At 45.8% G+C, this 20,578-nt stretch overlaps 1 protein-coding gene across 4 annotated transcripts in view; it reads right to left on the reverse strand.

The window, feature by feature from the left end:
* The window catches only part of NOS1AP (nitric oxide synthase 1 adaptor protein), a 1,516,567-nt gene that overhangs the window by 285,655 nt on the left and 1,210,334 nt on the right, over positions 1–20,578 (reverse strand). For all 4 annotated transcript variants that reach the window (XM_069641481.1, XM_069641480.1, XM_069641483.1 and 1 more), the window contains exons 8-9: positions 18,648–18,812; positions 15,772–15,937 (exon numbers count right to left, since the gene is read on the reverse strand). In XM_069641481.1, the coding sequence (XP_069497582.1) occupies positions 15,772–15,937; positions 18,648–18,812 (331 nt within the window). The remainder of the gene's footprint in view (positions 1–15,771; positions 15,938–18,647; positions 18,813–20,578) is intronic.

Consider the following 20,578-nt stretch of genomic DNA (forward strand, 5'->3'; position numbering starts at 1 on the left):
TGCACTGAAATTAAAGGATTCAAAGAGACAAATTGAGGAGGTTGAAGGGGCTGATGGAGAAAGTAGAGGTTATGCTATGCTGTGGTAAGGTGGTATGTTTCAGTCTCCAAAAACAGCTAACGAGGCGGGCCTGTGCCGGGTTGCCCTCATCTCCCCACTCCCACCACCCTTTAACTAGCAGTAGCCTCAACTCCCATGCACTCATTCACATGTTCTCAGGGGCATGCATGTACTGCGGCGCCAAAACATCCCGGTGCCGCCCTGGCCGCGCCGAACGGGGTGTACCGAGCGGCAGCCGATCAGCTCTATGTCCAATAGGAGAGGGGATAGGGGGCACGCGGGTTATTGTACTGGATTGTTGCCTAAAGGTGAGTACCATGGCCCCTGAATTAGAGTATAGTACCTGCGCATCAAACAGGAAATGCCACTCGATTGAATCCATTGCCTTCTCGCATCCCAGGGGGGTATCACAGCCAGTCGCTGTGTGTCGACGTGATGTACGAGTGAGAGCAGGCAGCACACGATGTTCTACCCGGGCTAAACTAAGCCTGATCCCGACCACCCGGGCTAAACCAAGGATACTGACCAATCAGATGCTGCATCAGAGGCGTCAGTCTTTGTGCGAGAAGTTAGGTCGGTATTTGATTGCCCGTTTTAATGAGAAAGGTTGCCTAAAGGATGCACACTTTGTGATTTATCAGGTTTTCATTTAACAGTGCCTTTAACAAGGGCGATGCAGGTGGACCCTGGGAGCTCTCCTTTATGCATGGAAACATCACACATGTCTGTCAGGTTCTTCAGCATGTCCTTTATAACCTTACACTGCACGCCCCACAGTACCCGGTGCATTTCTGTTAGAAAGGGATTTCGTTATGATTTTGACCTCATCAAGTGTGGGTGGTTCACTTAGGAGTTTCTGTTCCAGCCAGCCTGCGGTGACCCTGTCTAAGAATTGGGATTTATCAGTAGTTGTTAATGTTTTGAGGAGTACACATCTGCACGCTACGTTTTGAATATTTTATTAATATCTCCGTTATCACGCCTGACGGAGAAGGATTAATCTTCCATCTCAATGGCCTCGGAGTCGTGTCTTTCCCAGGGATTTTCCATGTCACGTGACTTCCAGGACTATGACCTTCAACATTTCTCCTTGCCTTTTCAGGGCTGTCTGGGAATTCGACTTCTCTGTTGGCTCTTTATATTAGTTCAAAGTATTCTGGAGTTCATCCAGTCATGTTTCTAAACCATTTAGTATATATTGGTGTTCTATGTCTCTGAGAGACTTTTTGTAATTGGTGGTATATACCCTTTAGGATGCCTCTCTTTAGAGATGCAAATTCCACGGATTTACACCTGGGCGGTTTCTAAGACTACACGAATGGCAAGGATCGATTGAGTCTCTAGTGTGGAAGAAAAGAGAAATAAAGTGAATGCATAGAAATATATTAGTGGAAAAAAAGGAATTTGGGTCCAGCCCCACCCCCCTTAGGTACACTATGTTAGTTCTGGCCTTAGTAGCGTACTCTGTGGGACTTTGATGCATAGAGATAAAGGTTGGCGTCGTCATGACTTGCTTCAGCAAGCTCTGAGCATGTGCAAAGGAAAGAACTGGAAAAGTGCTGTTCAACAGGAATCGGAGCCAAGGTGGCTTTGACCCATAAAATGGCATAGATTGGTAAGAACCGAAACAAACAATAGACTGGCCATTAAGCAGGGGAAGTTGTCATGGTAGGAGGGGTGCCAATGCCCCTCAGTGGTAATCGATAGACAGAAAGATGTTATGATGCGTAAAAATGCTAGTAGACACTGGGGAAGGACTAAGGATGAAAAGTGATGTAACAACATTCAATCTGCTATGCTCGAGAAACTTAATACTCTGAAAACAAAAATCTTAGCTCACCAGCAGGCTCTTACTCATCAAATAGCCAACCTTCATAGTAACACGCCTGTTGCAACCATTCCTGGTGAATCCCAGTCATTTGATGTCAAGGATATGAGTGAACCTGAAGTGTTTGCCCTTCTCAAATCCATTAAACCAACCTACTGTAAAGGGGATGCCTGCCCGGCTCAGCTCATTAAAGACTGTGCCCTGACCCTGGCCCCCTTCCTCACAGCCTTTATTAATGCATCCTTCCAGTCTGGCCATGTCTCAACTGGCCTTAAGGAAGCCTGGGTACGGCCACTCCTTAAGAAACCCTCCTTTGACCCAACAATCCCAGGGAACTATAGACCCATTACTACTGTCCCTTTCTTACAAAAAATCCTGGACAAAGCAGCTTACCTGCAAGTCCAAACATTCCTTCAAGATAACAGTCTTCTCGGCCTCCGACAGACTGGTTTCCGTCCAGGACACGGCACCGAAACTGCATTATTAGACCTTCAAAATCAAATGGATGACCTTAGAGACGTAGGCAAACCTGCACTCCTTTTGCTCCTTGATTTATCCGCAGCATTTGACCTGGTGGACCATAAAACACTTTGCCATCATCTCTCCTCTGCAGAAAACTTCTCCCCGAAGGCCTGTGCTTGATCACCTTGTTTCTTTAGGAAAGGGCTATGAAAGTCTTCTGTGACTCAGCCTGTGCCCTTCCAAGTCGCATTAAATATGGAGCCACGAGGGCTCGTGCATTTCGCCTTCCCTCTATAACCTACTCACAAGGCCATTGTTCAACTTACTTGACGCACTGGGCATCTCATACACCAATTATGCTGATGACACCCAGGTCCTTATCCCCCTTTCTGGTATTTACAAGTCCAACATGAACACCCTCAACTCCATATACTCAACTATCCAAACCTGGATGGCAGAAAACTGGTTATGCCTCAACGGTGAGAAAACCAAACTTCTGTTAACTGGATCCCCGGCCACCCTGGGTAAACTGGACAAACAATATAGTGCCTTCACTATTGACAATATACCCATCAAGGTATCCCAAACAGTCAAGACCCTGGGTGTCTATTTGGACTCTAACCTTACTATGAACAGACAGGTCAATGCCATTGCCTCTTCCTCATCATACCATTCCAAATTGCTTACTGCAGCCAGACCCTTTCTATCTCAACAGAATTGCCTTACCATTGCAAGAGCAATAATTGGATCAAGATTGGATTACTGTAATGCCCTATTTGTAGGGACTTCTGGCAACAATATCTCTAAACTCCAAATGATACAAAATAATTCCCCTTAGGGCTGCCACCGGCATCTCCAAAAGGGACCACATCTCACAGGTTAGGAGGCAGGTTCACTGGCTCCCAGTTAAAGAGAGGATTGTCTTTAAAACCCTTGCCCTCACACATAAATGCATTCATGACCTGGCACCCCCCCATTTGGTCCAAAGAATAGCTAAATCAACCTTACCCCGGTCCATTAGACTGGCCTACACCAATAACATTTTCACCCTAAGACCCAGAGAGTTTGTGCAGGCGGCACTAGCTTCCCTACCATGGCCGCATCGCACTGGAACTCTCTACCCACCCACATTAGGAGTATCGACTCGCACATAACGTCCAGAAAAGCAATAAAAACTATGTTATTTGTATAACTCTTGCACCCCTAGCATTGCTTCCTTACATCTCGCCGTATGTGGCCGGATGCTAGCACTAGCTATCCAGAAACCCTCATGTATTGTATTATATGCTGAAATGTAATGATCTATGTATGTATTCTATTTAACCTTTTGTAACTTTAACTAAGAAACTACTGATGGGCTGCCTTCAATGTAACCCTTAACAAGCCTACTTACAATCTCTTGCAATAGTGCCTCAATGCCTTTGGGCTGTAGTGCGCTCTACAAATCCCAAAAAAATAAATAAAAAAAGATTAATTGTAGTGGCAAGAGGCGGAGGCATCAGCCGGAAGGCTTAGCGATGGGTTCCAGAAATGTCTTACGTTTTGAACTGGTAAAATGAATATTGGCCTATAAAAGGTGAGGGGGTCTGGAGGGCGGTCATGTTAGGTTAGAGCAGTTAGTTCTCAGCTGGCAGAGGATGCAGTTTTTCCTTGCCATGCAAGTCAACAAATAAAGCTGTCTCTATTTGTCGTCACCTGAAAGTGAAGCGTGAGCCTGCTTCTCTGACACTATGTCCTTTAAAAAGAACACTGACATTTCTTCTGCTATTACATCATGAAACAGTAAGTGACATATAATTCTTTAAAACACAATGGGATGACGGCCCCAGTGTTGTTAGGGAGCTTAGTGGTGAGTTGCACCAGAGAATGGCTAGATAGTAGAACGGGTGGTGATATGCATTTATTGGATGTTCTCATGATGGGAGAAGAGGTGATGCTATAATCGATCCTAGAATGAGACTGAGGTACTTTGGTGCAGCATGCATATTCTCTGGTCCCCAGATGAAAAGGCCACCAGGCTCCATGTAACATGTATTGTGTCATCAGCATGTTTAACATCGTTTGGGATTTGGAGAAGGTCTTACGGAAGGCTCTGGATCTGTCCAAGTCTAGTGGTAAGCGCAATTGAAATCTCACGCCCCAAATTCCCTTCGTAGCCGGTGTATCTGTGGATATGCATCATGGCTTCCCCTATGAATTCTGGAGATCCACGATATGAGGATTAAACGTTTACAAGGACAATTCTTAATCCAACCAGCTCTCTGGCGGCCATAGGAATCGCCTCTCATTGTCTGCTATCTTAGTATGCAATTTAAATTTGTAATGATTTGTGGATAAAAATAACCACTCCTCTAGTGTTAGTTGCATAGGAGGCGCTGAAGCGATGTACTCTCCATCCCGGCATCGTTAGAGGGGTCTGTCAGTGGCGATATGTGTTTCTTTCATGAAAAGAATATTGCATGGCACTGAGGGTACTGCATTATTGGTTGCGACTTTAGTTAAGGTTATGCGCCTGACATTCGATGTTATTATGTGTAATTATGTTTTTATCAGCATCATAGAGTGTATGGCATCAAATGGTGGGAATATAGACAGCGTTGCCTCAGACCTACATTACTCATAGCATCTCTACTTTCAGTTGACCATACTGACCATAATAGTAACGTTACTCTTGTAAAAGCCTGACCATGACATCCAGCGGCTCAAACTGTACATTAAAATCACCCACAACTATAATTCTTTTTGAGCCGCAATGGTTCAATCTCCACCCATCAGCCCTTTCTTGTAGGTGGGCAAAAAGCCCAGTCCCCCCCACCTTGCCATCTGCCGGTTAAACAAGTTCAGGAGGAGATGTTCGGAGCCATCCACAAATTCCACAACTAGCTCCAGGAGATCTTTAGATCCATTATCAATGGCTCTGATGGATGCAAATAGAGTGACATTGACCCATATTAATACGCGTCTGCTTGGCCTACCACCCCTGCTTTGCGTAGCTAGGATAGCAAACGTAGCATATCCCTCTAGGTGAGGTGTTTTTATCACCAGGTCACCTGTAAGCTAATTATCTAAAATGTGCAGATGAATTTTAACCAATCCTCATCACTTAAGTGCTTGTTTAACGCAGGATTGTTCCATGATGTAATATGCACCTCAAACCAATAACCAATAGATTAACTCTCCCCCCCCCCCCGGAAAAGCAGGACAGTCATGACACAGAAACGGCCCAGAGACCGATACATTTCCTTCCTTTTTGCAGCTAAAAGCAACACGCACCGAACTCAGGCTCCAAAGTATTGCTGGTGCTATAGTATCAATAGAGGTGATCTCTACCTAGGAATAATAACTAACAACTCTGTACCAGCATGACAGAAGCAACTATGCTTGCCCAAACGCTCTTAAGAGATCATATATAACCCACGAAACACTCACCAACCCAGCCTAAAATTCTATAAAGGAACCGGAAATAGGCCTGCAAGGCCAACTCCAGAGTGAAATCCATTACCACGAACCCACTGTGCAGACTCCCCCAGTGCACTGAGCTCCGTAACCATCCAGTATAATGATGGCACCCACTGTTAAATGCATATACTCATTCCTGCCATTATGCTCACCCTCCACTTTACACCAACAAACAATAAAACGCAGCTACAATCTTCGATCAATTCTGCCTACCTGCACACAAACCTACATTGGTCATGTAACACCTCAACAATCTGTTAGACTGCAGCTATACCTCACGAAAATAAATTGGCCTAGCAGCACACAATCTCTTGTACATGCCCCATGGCAGCCAGAATGCAGACTCAGAGAACACCCTCCATGCTGCACAATTAACAATGATCTCTCACATCCACCGTACTACACTTAGCACTAGAACGCAGCCAACACATGCAATCCGCACCGGCTGCACACATAACGAGTGCACCCAAGCACTATATGCTACATTATTTTCTCAACCCTGAGGGAGTTCAATGCACAGCGCTTTGAGATCATACCAATGATACATAAGGGACTATACAAATGCACTATATCATAACATGACTTAACCCTAGATGCACTTAGATTAGCGATGCTCTCATTATCAATCCTAACAGCAGGATTCATGCCTTCGGGGGTGAGAGGCAGTGTTCATCATTCAGATTGTCGTTAGGTCATCTTTTGTCCCACAATATGTTAACTTTGTGCACCATGGCCACACCATGAAGTTCACCCCCATTTTCTTCTCACTGGGTCGTTTTGGGGGAGAAGACTATAGTGCTGCTATCATCCCTTTGGCTCTTGCCTGGGATAACTGCCTGGGATACATCAGCCACTGTGGGAATAGATTTGCCTTTGGAACAAGTCCCCTTGGAAAGATCGTTCAGATGAGCTGACAGAGGTCCAGAAAGCTGGCCTACAGCATGAACATCATTCCTGTGTGGTCTCTCCATGGTGGGGCCATTAGATAATGGAGGATTCATTCTAATTACCAGTTCCAAGCCAGTAGACAGGAGGGCTCTATGCTCCATTCCAAATAAACCTTAGTTTCGTTTTTTCCTCAGCTACCTGTATCCTAATGATGTCCCTTTGTAAGGGACCTGGCAAACGTTCACACAAAACTACATTGTTTCTTCTTATAGAGCAGCAGCCTCTTTTGGTTCTTAACCAGTGTATGACTGTTAATGAGGCTGTCTCTTGGTTCATAGCTGGAGTTCCCTATTTTAGTCACATTAGCTAATTAGATACAGAATTGTGAATCTAAAGGTCCTGTTTTTGCCTCTCTACCCGCCCTTTGTGGATGGGTGTTGGTATTATATGTCCTCCTTGATTTTTTTTGCCTAACAACCATTAATAACTTTAGCTACCCTATCCCTAACATTGTTTCTGGTCTGATGATCTTGATTGGGTGCATGCCGCTCTGGGCTCACTAATGCTGGCATTGTAGGCCCCCCACCCAACCTTGTTTGGGTTGCTAGATGGATACCTTTAGTTCCTCTAAGATGCTCTTAATGGTGTAGAGTTCCTGTCATAAGCCGTCATTTTCAGCTTTGAGGTTGTTTACAATGGGTTGGAGGAGCCATCAGCCTGCACAGTCGGGGTTACTAGAATTAATCGGGTTATGCCCTCCAATCTTGCCTGGGCCAACCCTATTACCAGTAGTGTTCCCTCTTTTATTACCACCCTAAGCAGCTGTTTCCGGCTCGACCTCCATTCCAGACAGAGGCGTGAACCTATTCTAGGTTTCAACCTCAGGGAGATAGACTAGTGCTACAGGTGCATTCGACAATGGGTTAAGTCCTTGTCCCACCTCCCCCCACACTGGTCGACTTAGTATTATTCATTTCTCCTGGGATGTTATAACTCTTCCCTCCATGCACCTCAGTATAAGGAGGGCAGCGTATCAACAGTAAGACAGACACAAGTGACCACAGTTCAAGGGTGTTTATTGAACTTCAAAAAAGAGTTGGAAAAACGCCTATCAAATCCTAAATCTGTAAATGGGAGCAAGCTACGACCATCAAATAATAATAACTGAGTCTTAGTGGTGTTTTTTCTTTAAATAAAAAGCCTATACTAATAAACCTATTGCCAATCATTAACTCTAAATACAAATAGCGTGGGAAACAATGTTACGAAAGAGAAAGAAGTGTTCACAAAATGATCTATCAGGATGTTCACAGGCTGTTGGCCTCCTCCTCCCCACGTTTTTAAGCACAGGGCGAGGCGGTACCCTCGAGTTTAGCACAGTCTCTGGCTTCTCTAGCATGAGGATACAGTTCAATCATTAGCATCACGGCCTTACGTGCCCCAAGTCTCTGTCTTTCAAAGTCTCTTCCTTCAGAGGGCCTGATGAGACAAACAAATGAGATGTTTTTTCCTCTCAAGTACTCAATTTCGTAGGTGATTCACTATTCACCTCGGATCCCCCTCAGCCGGGCTCAGATCCTCTCAATACAATGTTCGTAAATTATTTATGCATCCAATCCAATTTCTCACAGGATATTCTCTCTCAGGTGACTCACGGTTCACTCTGGATCCTCCTCAGTGGAGCTCAGATCCCTTTCAGTCGAGCGCAGATCCCTTTTAACACAATATTCAATGAGTCTCCCTCCGCCAGGCTCGGACTAATTCCAATTTCCTACACTTTATCATCAAGACCTTCGAATGTGCACAGGGTTTTGCCCGACCTGTTGCAGGGCCACTTCGATTTCACAATTCTTTATCACTCTTTACATTTGCCACCTTTCAGCTGGCTACCTAAAAGAGACTTTGGAAGAGCACCTTTGTGGTGCTGGACCATTCTGTCTATTGTATCGTATCAAGGCTTCAAAGTTCAATCACTCATCTGCTGTTTAATTGCGTTTGCGTCGCTTGCCACATACGCTTCATACACTGTTCTCTTCAGTTTTCACTATACAATGTTGCAGCTTGCATCCTTAGCTTCAACACAGACCAGTCTGGTATCAGTCTCCCCAACTCACAGGTTGTGCTGACTTCATTGGCACTGCTTTGTTGTAGGAGTCAAGGACAGTACCACGGTGGCAAACTATTCTCCCCGCCTTGGTACCTCCGACACACAATACAGGATTCTTCAGCCTTGATTCCTGGTCATACGTTTCCTATTCTCGAAAGTTCATGAAAGTAATGGTCTATCATTGAAAAGGTCAAGGGCACTTCCCTCCTTGCAATCCTCTTTGTGCTTTGCCTTGCTCAGAGTGTGCTTCTGTGCTCTGCCTTTTATCCGCATGGGGAAGTAATTGTATTGGCACATGTCAGGACTACAGCTTAGGTGTTAGTCTGTTTTCTCTTGTAGTGAGCTGTCCGTGATGAAATGTTCATGTTTGGGAAAGTGGGGGGTAGGGTTGAGTTCCTAAGTATCCTACTTGGTATGATGGGGTAAAGGTGTTACAGGGAAGGGGATACAGCATCTCGCCATCCGGTATCCCACTTCCACTCCCCAAAGACTCCTCACCCAGGTGATCCTCCTGCATTGGTCCACCCCCAGGAACTGGATCCAAAAGTGATGGCCATGTCCTAGCCACCTGGATGACAGATCCCCGGGGACTAGTGGGTGAGACACCTTCAGGTTTCTCACAAGCCTGAGTGTGCCCCTTGTCCCATGCTGAAAACATGCGGGAGGGAACCCGAGAATTCAATCATTCTGACCCAATACTTTTTTAACACTATTTCTTTCAAGACACATGTTTTTCCACACACATAAGGTGGGCTAACAAGCCTTTTTCAACAATCTCAACAAGGTTGCTTTTCAGTTCGAGTATGGCTATTTCAGTTCCGTGCAAAGGATCCTGTCTTCATAGCTTGCTGCTGTAAGCCGATATGTGTTCAGGTTTTCTGGCCAGGGATCCTTATGCCCGGATCTTTTACACTGTCTCTTCATTTTCCCATGTCTAGTTATATCCTCAGTGAACCCAGCCTTATATCTAGTTTCACTCTTGCGCAATTTGAATGACACCTGGCCTAGTAAGATCGTTGTCTGTCTTCCCTCTGTTCCCCCTCCGTTGCCTCACCGCACCTTGAAACACTTGTGTGTAGGCGCGTTATAAATGCCATATCATATCTTGAGTACTTTAGCCCTCACAGATGCAAGTGTGTTGATGACTTTAGAGGTGATATCAATACATTGATGAACTAGGACACTGGTATCATTGGATAAAGGTTTGTTCATCAGCATTGGTGTATCAAGTTCAGTGAAGGCTTATGGGTTGACTTTTCTAAGGTTGATCACCTTCTTTCAAACCTAGGATTGGCATTTACCTTATTTCGAATAGAAGGGAGATGAAGAGCAAAAGTTATTTATTTATTTATTGGATATTTGTAAGGCGCCTATGCAACAAATGGTGTTTCAAGGTTTCAAGATGCTGGTCAGTCCAGGGACAGGGGAAATAACAGGAGCTGACAAAGAGAGATTGTGTGAAAACACCCAGCCAAGAATATTGCCCTCCATATGAGTGGGGTGGTCAACAAGCTGGGAGAATCCCATGGTATTAAAATCTGATAGTAATGCAGAGGCTTCCTGGTCAGAGTCGTTATTTGGCCACAGATTGAAATCATCAACAATCACCATGTAAGTGGTTGACTTCAGCCGATCTCCAGGGAAGGCCATAAGCTGTTCTTCGAAGGCCGACCTACCTCCTGGCAGTCCATAAAGTGACAGGAAGCTAACCGTAGTATGATTCTCAATAGCCAGGGACGAGTAGGCTCGTCCTTTTTGCATAGACCTGCCTAATAGCCTGGCAGTTAAGGGGTTTCAATAAGATGTGCTAACAATTGTCCCCTATGTTAGTACTGAGGGTATGCAGATTGGAAGAATTTCTGACAATAAAGGCAACCCACCAACCCCCAGGTTCCTCTATGATCTGCTCTGGCGCTTTTATATTCTGTAGGAGTGGCCAACATGGCTGCGTGATTGAAGGCATCTAGCAGCCAAGTCTAAGTGAGACAGAGAATGTCTAGTTCTTGTGAGATGATCAGATCGGCAACGTGCTAAACTAGAGACCACGTATTCAACAGGGCGAGCCTAAGCTTGTCTCGTTCAACACCAGAGATCGAAATAGAGGCAAGCCCTGTACTTCCCATAGTACTCTGGTTCGTCTAAATAGGTGATAGACTAACGTCGTCGGCCCCATTAGGGGATTTACGATGTTATTTTCTAGAAACAGCATCCTGCTGTTCAGAGAACTGGGCAAACACCTGTTCCCTAACACCAGACTTACCGGCAATAAGATCATTTGTAACCTTAAATACTTCTGAATCGGCTGCCACAGGGAGAGTGCTGTGAACCATTCCTTCATTTAGTGCAGCCGAAGGAACAGATGGAGAGTTCAATGATTCTTCTAAGGCCATATATCGGGCCAAAACATAGCAGCAATGTTTGGCAGGGTAACTATTTGTAGAAGCGCCTTGAGCAAGATTGTTAGGTGCTTGCTCAGTGAGATCAAGTGGATGCATGCTGGCAGCACAGGCGACAACTTTGAAAAGATGAAGGCCCCCAAAGTCAGCAGAAAAAATAAGCACCCCACTTACACCGTCGACACATCAGGCACCGTCACCCACTTGGGACGTGACTGAGATACGTACGTCTCAGACCGGCTGCACACAGACGCGAGGGCGCTCACGCGCATGTCGTGACAAAATTAAGGGAGAAGGGGCTGCTGGTAATTGCAGTCCCCAGCATTCCCACAAAGCAAAATCAAGATTTTGTAAAATCCACAGGTAAGGCCACTAGTGTTCCTCGGTATAGCCAAGTTTAAAACACACTAGGCATCCCCACAGTTCGTCCTCCCAATAACAGAAAACAGAATCAGGCAGCGCGCGCCCGCACGCACGCACGCACGCAAGCACGCACGCACGCACACCTCTCAGCGTGTAATACAATTAAAATTGTATAAAATCAAATACTTGAATACGCATCAATAGTACACGTTTTAATCTAATTAATAATCGAGGAGCCGGAAAAAGCTGGTCTCAATTTGGGAATAAAGTGCCATGTACAAAACAATGCTTTACAGCATCTTGTGATCAGGGACTAAATAAATAATTCTCTGAATTTCATCACAGTCTAAGAAGACAAAGTTTAACAAAAAATAAACCTATTTCCCCTGCTTCAACAACATCAGTAGAGCAACCAAGAGTCCTTAAAGGAACTGTATGTTCCTAGTTGTAAAGCTCCGTTCAATAGCAATTCGATAGAAAAAACCTTTTTGTGCCAGGGTATATAAGTCGCTGTGGTTTTTCAAATAGATCGATTACTAAGCACTTAAACAGCTGTGAAATTCTCAGAGCTTAGTGGCAAGCACTGACTGGCTTCGGTCAAGATATCGTCTGAATTGAGATGGCTGTAACCAGGGGATCATTTCAAGGGCTACCCCGAGCTGGCGTGGTGGGAGAGGGTGCATTTAACAACAATAGAGTGCTGCAGCTGCCTATTGAGATCATTTACCTCCCCATTCCGATGTGGGGCAGTTTTTACTAGAAAGGGTGCTGATGCATCACCTATTCCAGTGATTAACTCCCTGCTCCGGCGTGGGAGTGGGGAGGTAATTATCTCAATACGGTGTCACAGCACCCTAATGTTCTTAAATGCACCCGCTCCTGCCAGCACATTAAATTTCAAGAATTACGCCTTCTCCCACCACCAAAAAGAACAATTTGGCACCTCCAAGTCCCCACCCCCACCCCCGCCTTTACCAGGGGTGCAAGGGAGAGGGGACACCACATTTTTTCTTTTTCTGCCCAGGGTGCTGCGGCCACGAAGGCTGGCACTGGCCATAACTTTCTGTACAGTTGGAAAAATTGAGGCTCATGAACTACGGTCATCATGGGGTAGCACTTGAGGGCCCCCATAGTCCGACTACCTCCCACCCAGTGCCCATATGTGACACGGGGCGGCATAACTGCGTGATTGCTGGTTGCTACAGCCATCCCCACTTGGTCCTGCAGCACCGGCTGCAAGGAATCCAAGCCCCGTCAGGCCTTCAACCCCCCCCTAGGCAGCAAATAAATAATCACTGTGCGATTAGCTTTGTCCTCAACAGGGGATGGAAGGGGAAAAAAAAGAGACTCATGTATGATCCTCTAAAGCTCAGGGGCGTGGCCTCATGGAGCGAAGCTGCCACATCGTCTCGCTTATTCCAGGCAGGAGCACCTTGTGGCGCACAACACCATGCGCTCTTGCCATGCACATTACCCTCACACCACAACAATGACCGGCCAAAGAGAGAGAGAGAAATCTAGCAAGAATAAGTGAATTGTAATTATAATTGTTGATTTGTAAAGCGCAGGCACCAGGCGGGGCTGTGAATTGCGATGGGGAGAGAGAAAGCATTAGGGAGAGACGTCCTCCCGATGCAGCAGAAAAGAGGACCACACGAAGCTGCCGAGCAACACCGGCAAGCCTGTGCAACAACCAACAAACCCCGCAACATATGACCCGTGGGCCGAATGCGGTCCGCGGTCCTCCACGACATTACCGATAGCCCCCTCCACGCCCCCAAGTCACATGAGTCTAACATTAAAAACAAATCGATTTGAACATTGTTGTTTGTCACAAGCTTTGAGCCTCGAACTGTTGCTGCTCGTTGAATTGCACCACATTGCTGAATCCAGTCGTACCAGCTCAACCACCACAAAGCTGATTTGACCTGCCACAGTGTCCAGAAAGCCTGGGCGAAGATGCCAAGCTCCAGAAACAAGATCATGTTGGTATTTAACAGTTCTTCCACCCTCTGGCCATCTTCCAGCGGCCCTAGTGACATTGATAACCAAACAAATCCTTGTACTTGCTACACAGAATATATGCCTACATACCCCTGCTCTTCATAACCAGAGTGCCCCTTTTCTCCAAATGTCTGCATTTCAGTGTTTTTCCTTATTGGGGTGGGTTGAACATGCTTCTAATCGTTTATTTGTCCTTTTAGTGTAATTAAAGTGTTCATTTTTATGGAACCTCGATCGGACATTTCTTTTATTTTGGTATCCATATTGCTGTTTGGAACCTTCTTTGCTGGCTCACACACTTCTAAAGAACCCTAGGACCATGCTACCTTAAAGAGGCGAACGAGGTGTACCATTCATGTTGTGCTTGTTTCAACTTTATGCCCTGCTCATCCCTGTATTCCTGCAGAGCAATAGTTATTTTACCACCCCTGTATACCACCTTACGGCCAGCTAATGGGCTACTTGGGTCTTGTCTGCTGGCCCAATCCATTTGGACCCAGATCAGGGTCTGCAGACAAGGGAAAACCAGATGAGCTACTGAAATAAAGCCAATCTGATTGGTTGCTATGGGGGGAAATATTTGTAGATGGCTGCCATTCTGTCTCAGAGTTTTGAAAATGTTTAAAATTGATCAGGGGTGGGGGGATGGGGTAGAGAGTTACAATGCGCCCTCAAAACACCAAAAGATGCTAGTTCAGCGCAGGATTTGCAAGCTACCGGATGGTCCTGCAGGCCGCTGAGCATGTCCATGGCCACATCAGGGTTTCAACTCCGGGTTTGGACCCGCGGATCAGTGGCACACAGTCCTGCCTAATTGCACGCAGGCCACTAGTATGGTCAATGTAGCCCAGTTGCCAGTTTGTGGGACTTGTTAGGGCCGAGGCAATAGCCACAGTGGGCACATTGAGTGACTCAGGGGTTTCTGGCTCCGGTCAAAGTTGCCACTTGGTATGGCCAATGGCTGCACCCAATGTGGCTATCAGGTAGCTTGGTAGTTTTGGGGGCAGGGCGTAGCGACTGGGGAGGAACATACGCAATACACAGATTATTGTGTGACTCATAGGTTCCTGGGGCAGCCCTCAATGCCCTGTAGCAACATCCATGCCTAGTAGGCCCATCGGTTAGCTTGGCGGGGGCACCAAGGGCAAATTGGCATCGGTTGTTTAAGGGGGAACGCAGGGCGTGGCCAAAGAACATGCCCAAGAATAGTTCATAGTGGGAACACTCATAAGCCATGCCTGCTGGGTAATGCAGATGTCATGTTCTATAGACAGGTTGCGCATAAATGTTTGGACACATTGCGCATTACACACAAAACATTGGTTGAACAACATGACCCTGCTTGAAATGTCATTTCCTATCGATGAAAACTGCTTCCCAGTATTTGAGTATGTGTCTGTTTCGTTTAAATTTTATGGCCTTTTAGATAAAGGGGATGTGTAGAACTGAATTCATTGCATACCTTTTCCGGTGGCAAATGGAATTTAAAGTGGGAGAATCCTTTGTCTTTTTTCCCACGTAAAAGTGATAACCAGATCTGTGTTTTTATTTTGGTTTTGTTGCTCAATCATGTGACCACCATATGATTAAGTCGTCACTGGGACTTTGAAAGCTAATGGAAAAAATATCTCCACATAATACTTCGTTTGTCCAATAAAAAAGTATCGAACTTGGATTTTGTATCATTTTTCCAAAAAAATTAAATTCAATGAAATCCTTTAGTCAGAGGAAAATAACAAGTTTGCCAGTGGGGTGGCCAGAATTACCTGCAGCCAAGAGTTGGAGGTAATTCCGGAAGACTGAGTGGCGGTAATGGCTATTCAGTTTGGTGGCATCACATTGGATTTACTGCTGGGCTACCACTAATCACTTAAAAAACATCAAAGAAGTTCCGTGTAGAAACTCTGTTGTAGGGAGGCTTTGGTTGCAGCGCAAAAAAAAAAAAAAGAAAAGTTCGCCAGTTATGGGTTCTAATGCTACCCCCTAACCAACACCATTACAATTGACAGGCATGTACCCACACTGGTAATGGTCACTTTAAATTTCAGCGCCTTTAGACCATACCAATGGTATATAAGGCGCTATATAAATGCAAAATAACAATAACAATCAAAATAACAGTAACATTAATTTGAAGACCTGTTTCCCCGGGTAGTGCAAGTTTGTATGAACCTTTGGTTCTAGAAGCCAGCAGCTTTACTTACTTGTACTGTGTCCTGAAAGCTTGAGCTCCAGGTCCTGCACCTGTTTGACCAGTAACGAGATGTGCTGAAGCATATCCTTGTTCTGCAGGAGGAGCTGATGCACGCGAGCCTGGGCTTCCAGGCGCGCTGCTGCCTCGGCTGCCATCTGGTCCTTCAGCAGGTGAACCTGCAGAGGAAGCAAACACAGGCAATCAGGGACTTTCCCCAGCTGGCCGGGAAGATGAGGGATAGCATCCAGAGTATTCCAAGACTGCAGGTATTCTCCAATGAGTGATAGTGATGGGTGACCAGATTCCATGGGCGCTTTGAAACAGAATTTACTTGCTGTATAAGCGCCTAACAAGCGATCAATAACCACAATAAATTCCTATCTATGGCCACTGCAATAGAAATGCCAACAGTGCTCACAGAAATGGTGTTTTCAGTAGAGGACACACACATTGGAACATGTTGTGGACCAAAAATGTGCTTCCTTTACCAAACTGTAATAATTGGGCTGTCGAACCCTCTAACAAACTATTAAGTGGGTCAGCGTTACCTGTGCCCTTTACCTGGGTACGACATTGCCTCAAACAAATAAAAAAATATATGGCGATTGTCACAATGGCCCTCATTACAACTCAGGCGTTAAGGGTTAACGCCACCGTTAACCCTTAACGCCTGATTCCCACCTTAACGCCTGCTTTTTGCAGGCGTTAAGTTCCATGGTGCTAAGGCACCTTGGTGCTAATTACGGCACCGTAATTTACGGTGCCGTAATTAGCGCCTTCCCCACTCCCATTATGCCCTATGGGGCAAAAATGGGAATGGGGAAGGGAAAATGGGAAATGGGGATTTACCGCCCCACTCACCTTGTAATGGGGCGGTAAATCCGCCATCCACCATGGTGTAAACATAGTTTACACCATGGTGGTAAAGTTGGTGCACTTAGCACCTCAGTTGTAATGAGGGCCAATGTGTTGCTGGTAAAGACTCCTTCAATTTGCACTTCCCAAATACTTGATCTCAAACCCTCTAACACTGAGCAGTGCTTTCCTCAATCTCACTCTAATTGGTTTCATTCAGGCCAAGCCACTTCTACTCCATGCAAGGAGAACTTCCAGTGAAAGAAAAGGTAAAGGTTCATGTAAAAGCTACAACAGAGTCACTTTCTTGCAATGGCCGCCACTGGTTCGCCCTAAGGTCCTGCCAAAAACACTGGTCCAGTGCGGCTCTCAGAAAGCTCTCATGCCCAGCAAACACCTGTAATGCTGCGCTCCAACCATGCACCCAGGTTCCCTGCACACCTTTAAGGCCATGGAAAGAAATGAGTCCCTCAAATCAATTTCACGAATGAGAAGAAGCTGAAAAGGATTAGGAATCATTAACCGTTAATAGAGACTCCAGCATCGTTGGATGAAGTGGTCAAAAGAAAAAGTGAGACAATTAATTACAAGATTCAATAGAAGTCAATCTTACTTTACACAACTGTGACCAAAAGGATGCTCAACTGGGAGAATCCTCAAAAGGAAGAAAGGTGCAAACAAGCCAAAATAAAATAGGTGTATCGTCTTCCTCCTGCATGCATCAAGATTGTCTCTGTGGTAGTGCATTTTTCTTCATGGACCCTCCAGTGATGGAAGAAAAAGGGTCTAGTCTGACCTGTCCTGAAGCACTCCAGAAAAAGGTGTCAGAAAAGATATGCAAGGTAAGCTTACCAATGTAGTGGGCTTCTTTTGGTGGGCCCTAATGCAACTTATTGATGCACACCCCTTTAAACCTACCCAGATTCCTCCCCCTTCTCAACCTACCATCACCATACTGGGAGGCTCTCCATGGCGGAATCGCTCTCTCAGTTCCCCTTCCTGTTTTAATTTCATCTATGGTTGCCCTCCCACTACTTCGCTGACTGTATCTTACTTTACTCCATCTCACAGACTCTACAATAATCTTCTCTCAACAACTTGTTGGTAATTCATACCTCCACGCCTCTTCGCGCTTTCGCTCCTCTACTTGCCACACGCCATTGGAATGCGCCTCCATTGGACGTCAAAGCCATTCCAATGGGGGAACTCTAGACAACCAGGCTCAAACTCCATCTGCTAGAGACGAAGGGAGCCCCCAGTCCTGCCACCTTCCAATCTCAACTGACCTCACAACCCACCTCCCCAGCTACACGTCTGATGGCATCACGTAAAAAATGCACTGCTCTGTGGATACGGATCTAAGCCCTGAATATCAGGTTATTGATGCTTTCTCCCACAGCCTCTGTCCCATGTCTATGTTTCTTTATTACCCCTTCATCAACAGCTCTACCCGATCTATTCCACCGGTTCCCTGTAATAATGTTGCAGTGAAAAAGTGGTCCGGTTCTGGTGACTTTTTCCTGGCTACCAAAATTCTTTCCCCAAATATTGTAGGAGGGGTATAATTATATATTATTACCTCCAGTCCTAGAATATTTGGTGAAAGTGTTTGATAGCCTCGAGGGTGCATCATTTTTTTTTTTTAAAGTCGTCAACCAGACGACTTTTTCATGGGGACATTATTAACCGATATCATTCCTCCAACGTAACTTGCAAAGGCATCCCACCTAGGGACTGCCTCCATCTTCTGCATTCGCTGCATGTCATTTCTGTCTGAAATGATATCATAACTTTTAATAAACACCAACAAATTAAAAAAATGTGGCCAGCTGTTGATAAAGGAAATGTCTCCTCCCTAGAACCACAAAGAGGTAGTCAAATGGGAGATTACAGTGCTAAAATAAGTGCCCTGCAATCCTATGTAATTTCAAAGCAAACTTGAAATCCCATATCCCAGCGTGTTTAATGTATTGCTGCTGAGGTCCTCCCAGATGGTGATCAACAAAGCCATGTTATGGTCAGGCAACCTACCTGCGCGACAGCCACCTGCGTCTGCTGCTGTTGCTGCTGGAGCTGCTGCTGGAGGAGCTGGATTTGATGGTGCATGGAGAGCGGTGTTCCCACCTGGGCCGGACTCGAGGCGGGTCGGATCATCCCAGGGGATGCCATCAAAACACTCTCCTGGCACTGCGAGCCCTGCAAGGGTAAATCAAACAAGACACCGGGTATAGAAGGTGTAGAGGATGAAGCGATGTGCGTGTCTCGGGGGGATAGCTCAGGAGCAACATGCTCGCCTTGGAAGCAAGATGAAACAGAGCAACAAAGGTTCGATCACCGGGTCTGTGCTAAGAAACCTCCGGGTATTAAGCGTGTCATAAATAACCTATGATATCATATCATATCGTAGCCCTCTGCTGCCCATCGTGGGTCAACTAGGGCTTTCTCTAAAGATAAGGCCCTTAGGCTAAGGCAACCTTTGAGAAGAAGCAGAGGTATTGTAGCAGCAGCCAGTACGTTATTTATATGGAAACAAACCTCCATTAAAAAGTGACTACGAGTCTTACATTTCCGAATGTTCATTTGTGGGTCTGGATGGAGAGCGTGCAGCTTCTGAAAAGTAGGTCAACTAAACAGGACGTGTGTTCATAGACGCACCACTGTTAATGCCATCCGTGTGGACTGACGGCGAAGCTTGTTAGCATTATGCACGAGGGGAACAGAGGGATGACAAGGGCGCGAGCAGTGTTGAAAGCAGATCACCGGTGGCTGGGCAAGGACATGGGCATGGAACAGTGCCTCTGGCAGAGCACGGAGTTCAACACGTCTGCAAAGAGGCGCACCACAAGTGAACAGCCTTTGATTATTTTAGTGGTGCAGAAGGGTGTTGTGGGAATAAATAGCGGTAGGTGTTTTGGGATCCTTTGATATGGGTGGCAACGAAGGGCACTTCTTGGAGGTCTTGGTTGATCTCTACTACTGATGGGTGGAGACATAAGGTGTTGCAAGGGTTATCCGGCCAGAGTGACAACATGCCTCGGTTTGCTTGTAGGGAGATGAACGGGTTTCTAGAACCAAGTGGAATAAAACATAAGCAGACCACTTTGTACCACACCCAGACCAAAAGGATGGTGGAGCAGGTGGATAGGTGTCTGACGGAAGTGGAGCGGATGGATCATCAAGAAGGAGGCCGTCATACAGAGCGTGAGTGATTTTAGTCAGTCTCTTCCCAGGCCACGCAATTAGTACCTTTTCAAATTAGAGGTAAGAAGTGCCAGAGTCGCACATGGCCACATTGGCTGGGCCGAGCATAAAGAATTTAGAGTAAAGATGGATGGTGGATAAGAGGACGAGTGAAGAGAATCAGAAATCAAATAGAGGCATGTTTGCTGAAGGGTGTTAAGCCACTGTTGATTTGTAAGGGGAATGTGATGCATGAGATGAGAGGGGTGCCCGGAGGCCAAAGCGAGGTGGTGTACGGTGACCCTCTGTGCGTTGAGAGGGTGTTTTGAAGAGTGGTATCCTTAGAAGTTGGGCAAGTGTGAAACCTCAGCAGGTTTGTGAAGGTTTGAAGGAGGCCTCCACAAGTGTGTTAGAAGCAGAGGTGTGTTATGTGTATGAGAGTTGAGAACCACACAGATCCATGGCTAGATGACCTATGTTGCCCTGCCCCCCAGAGAGGGCTCTAGAATGTGAGGGTCTTTGGGGTTCTGGGTACAGCAGTTGATGGACAGCAAAGAAGGTTGAAATGGAGGCTCATTGTGCAGGAGCTCTTGCACTATATATTTCATCAGCCATGTGAATAAAGACGTTGGATTCCCTTACAGTGTCTACAGAGCCTACTTATTGAACAGTACCCATCTGCTTTGTGATGTATTTATTTATCTGAATTTTTGTTTAGCGCTGGCCCTACCTTACATTTTTCAAATATTGAAAAGGTGGAAGTTGAAAAAATAAATTACCAA

This window comes from Ambystoma mexicanum, chromosome 1q (assembly GCF_040938575.1).
Source record: "Ambystoma mexicanum isolate Mex_15411 chromosome 1q, UKY_AmexF1_1, whole genome shotgun sequence".
NCBI lineage: Eukaryota > Metazoa > Chordata > Amphibia > Caudata > Ambystomatidae > Ambystoma > Ambystoma mexicanum.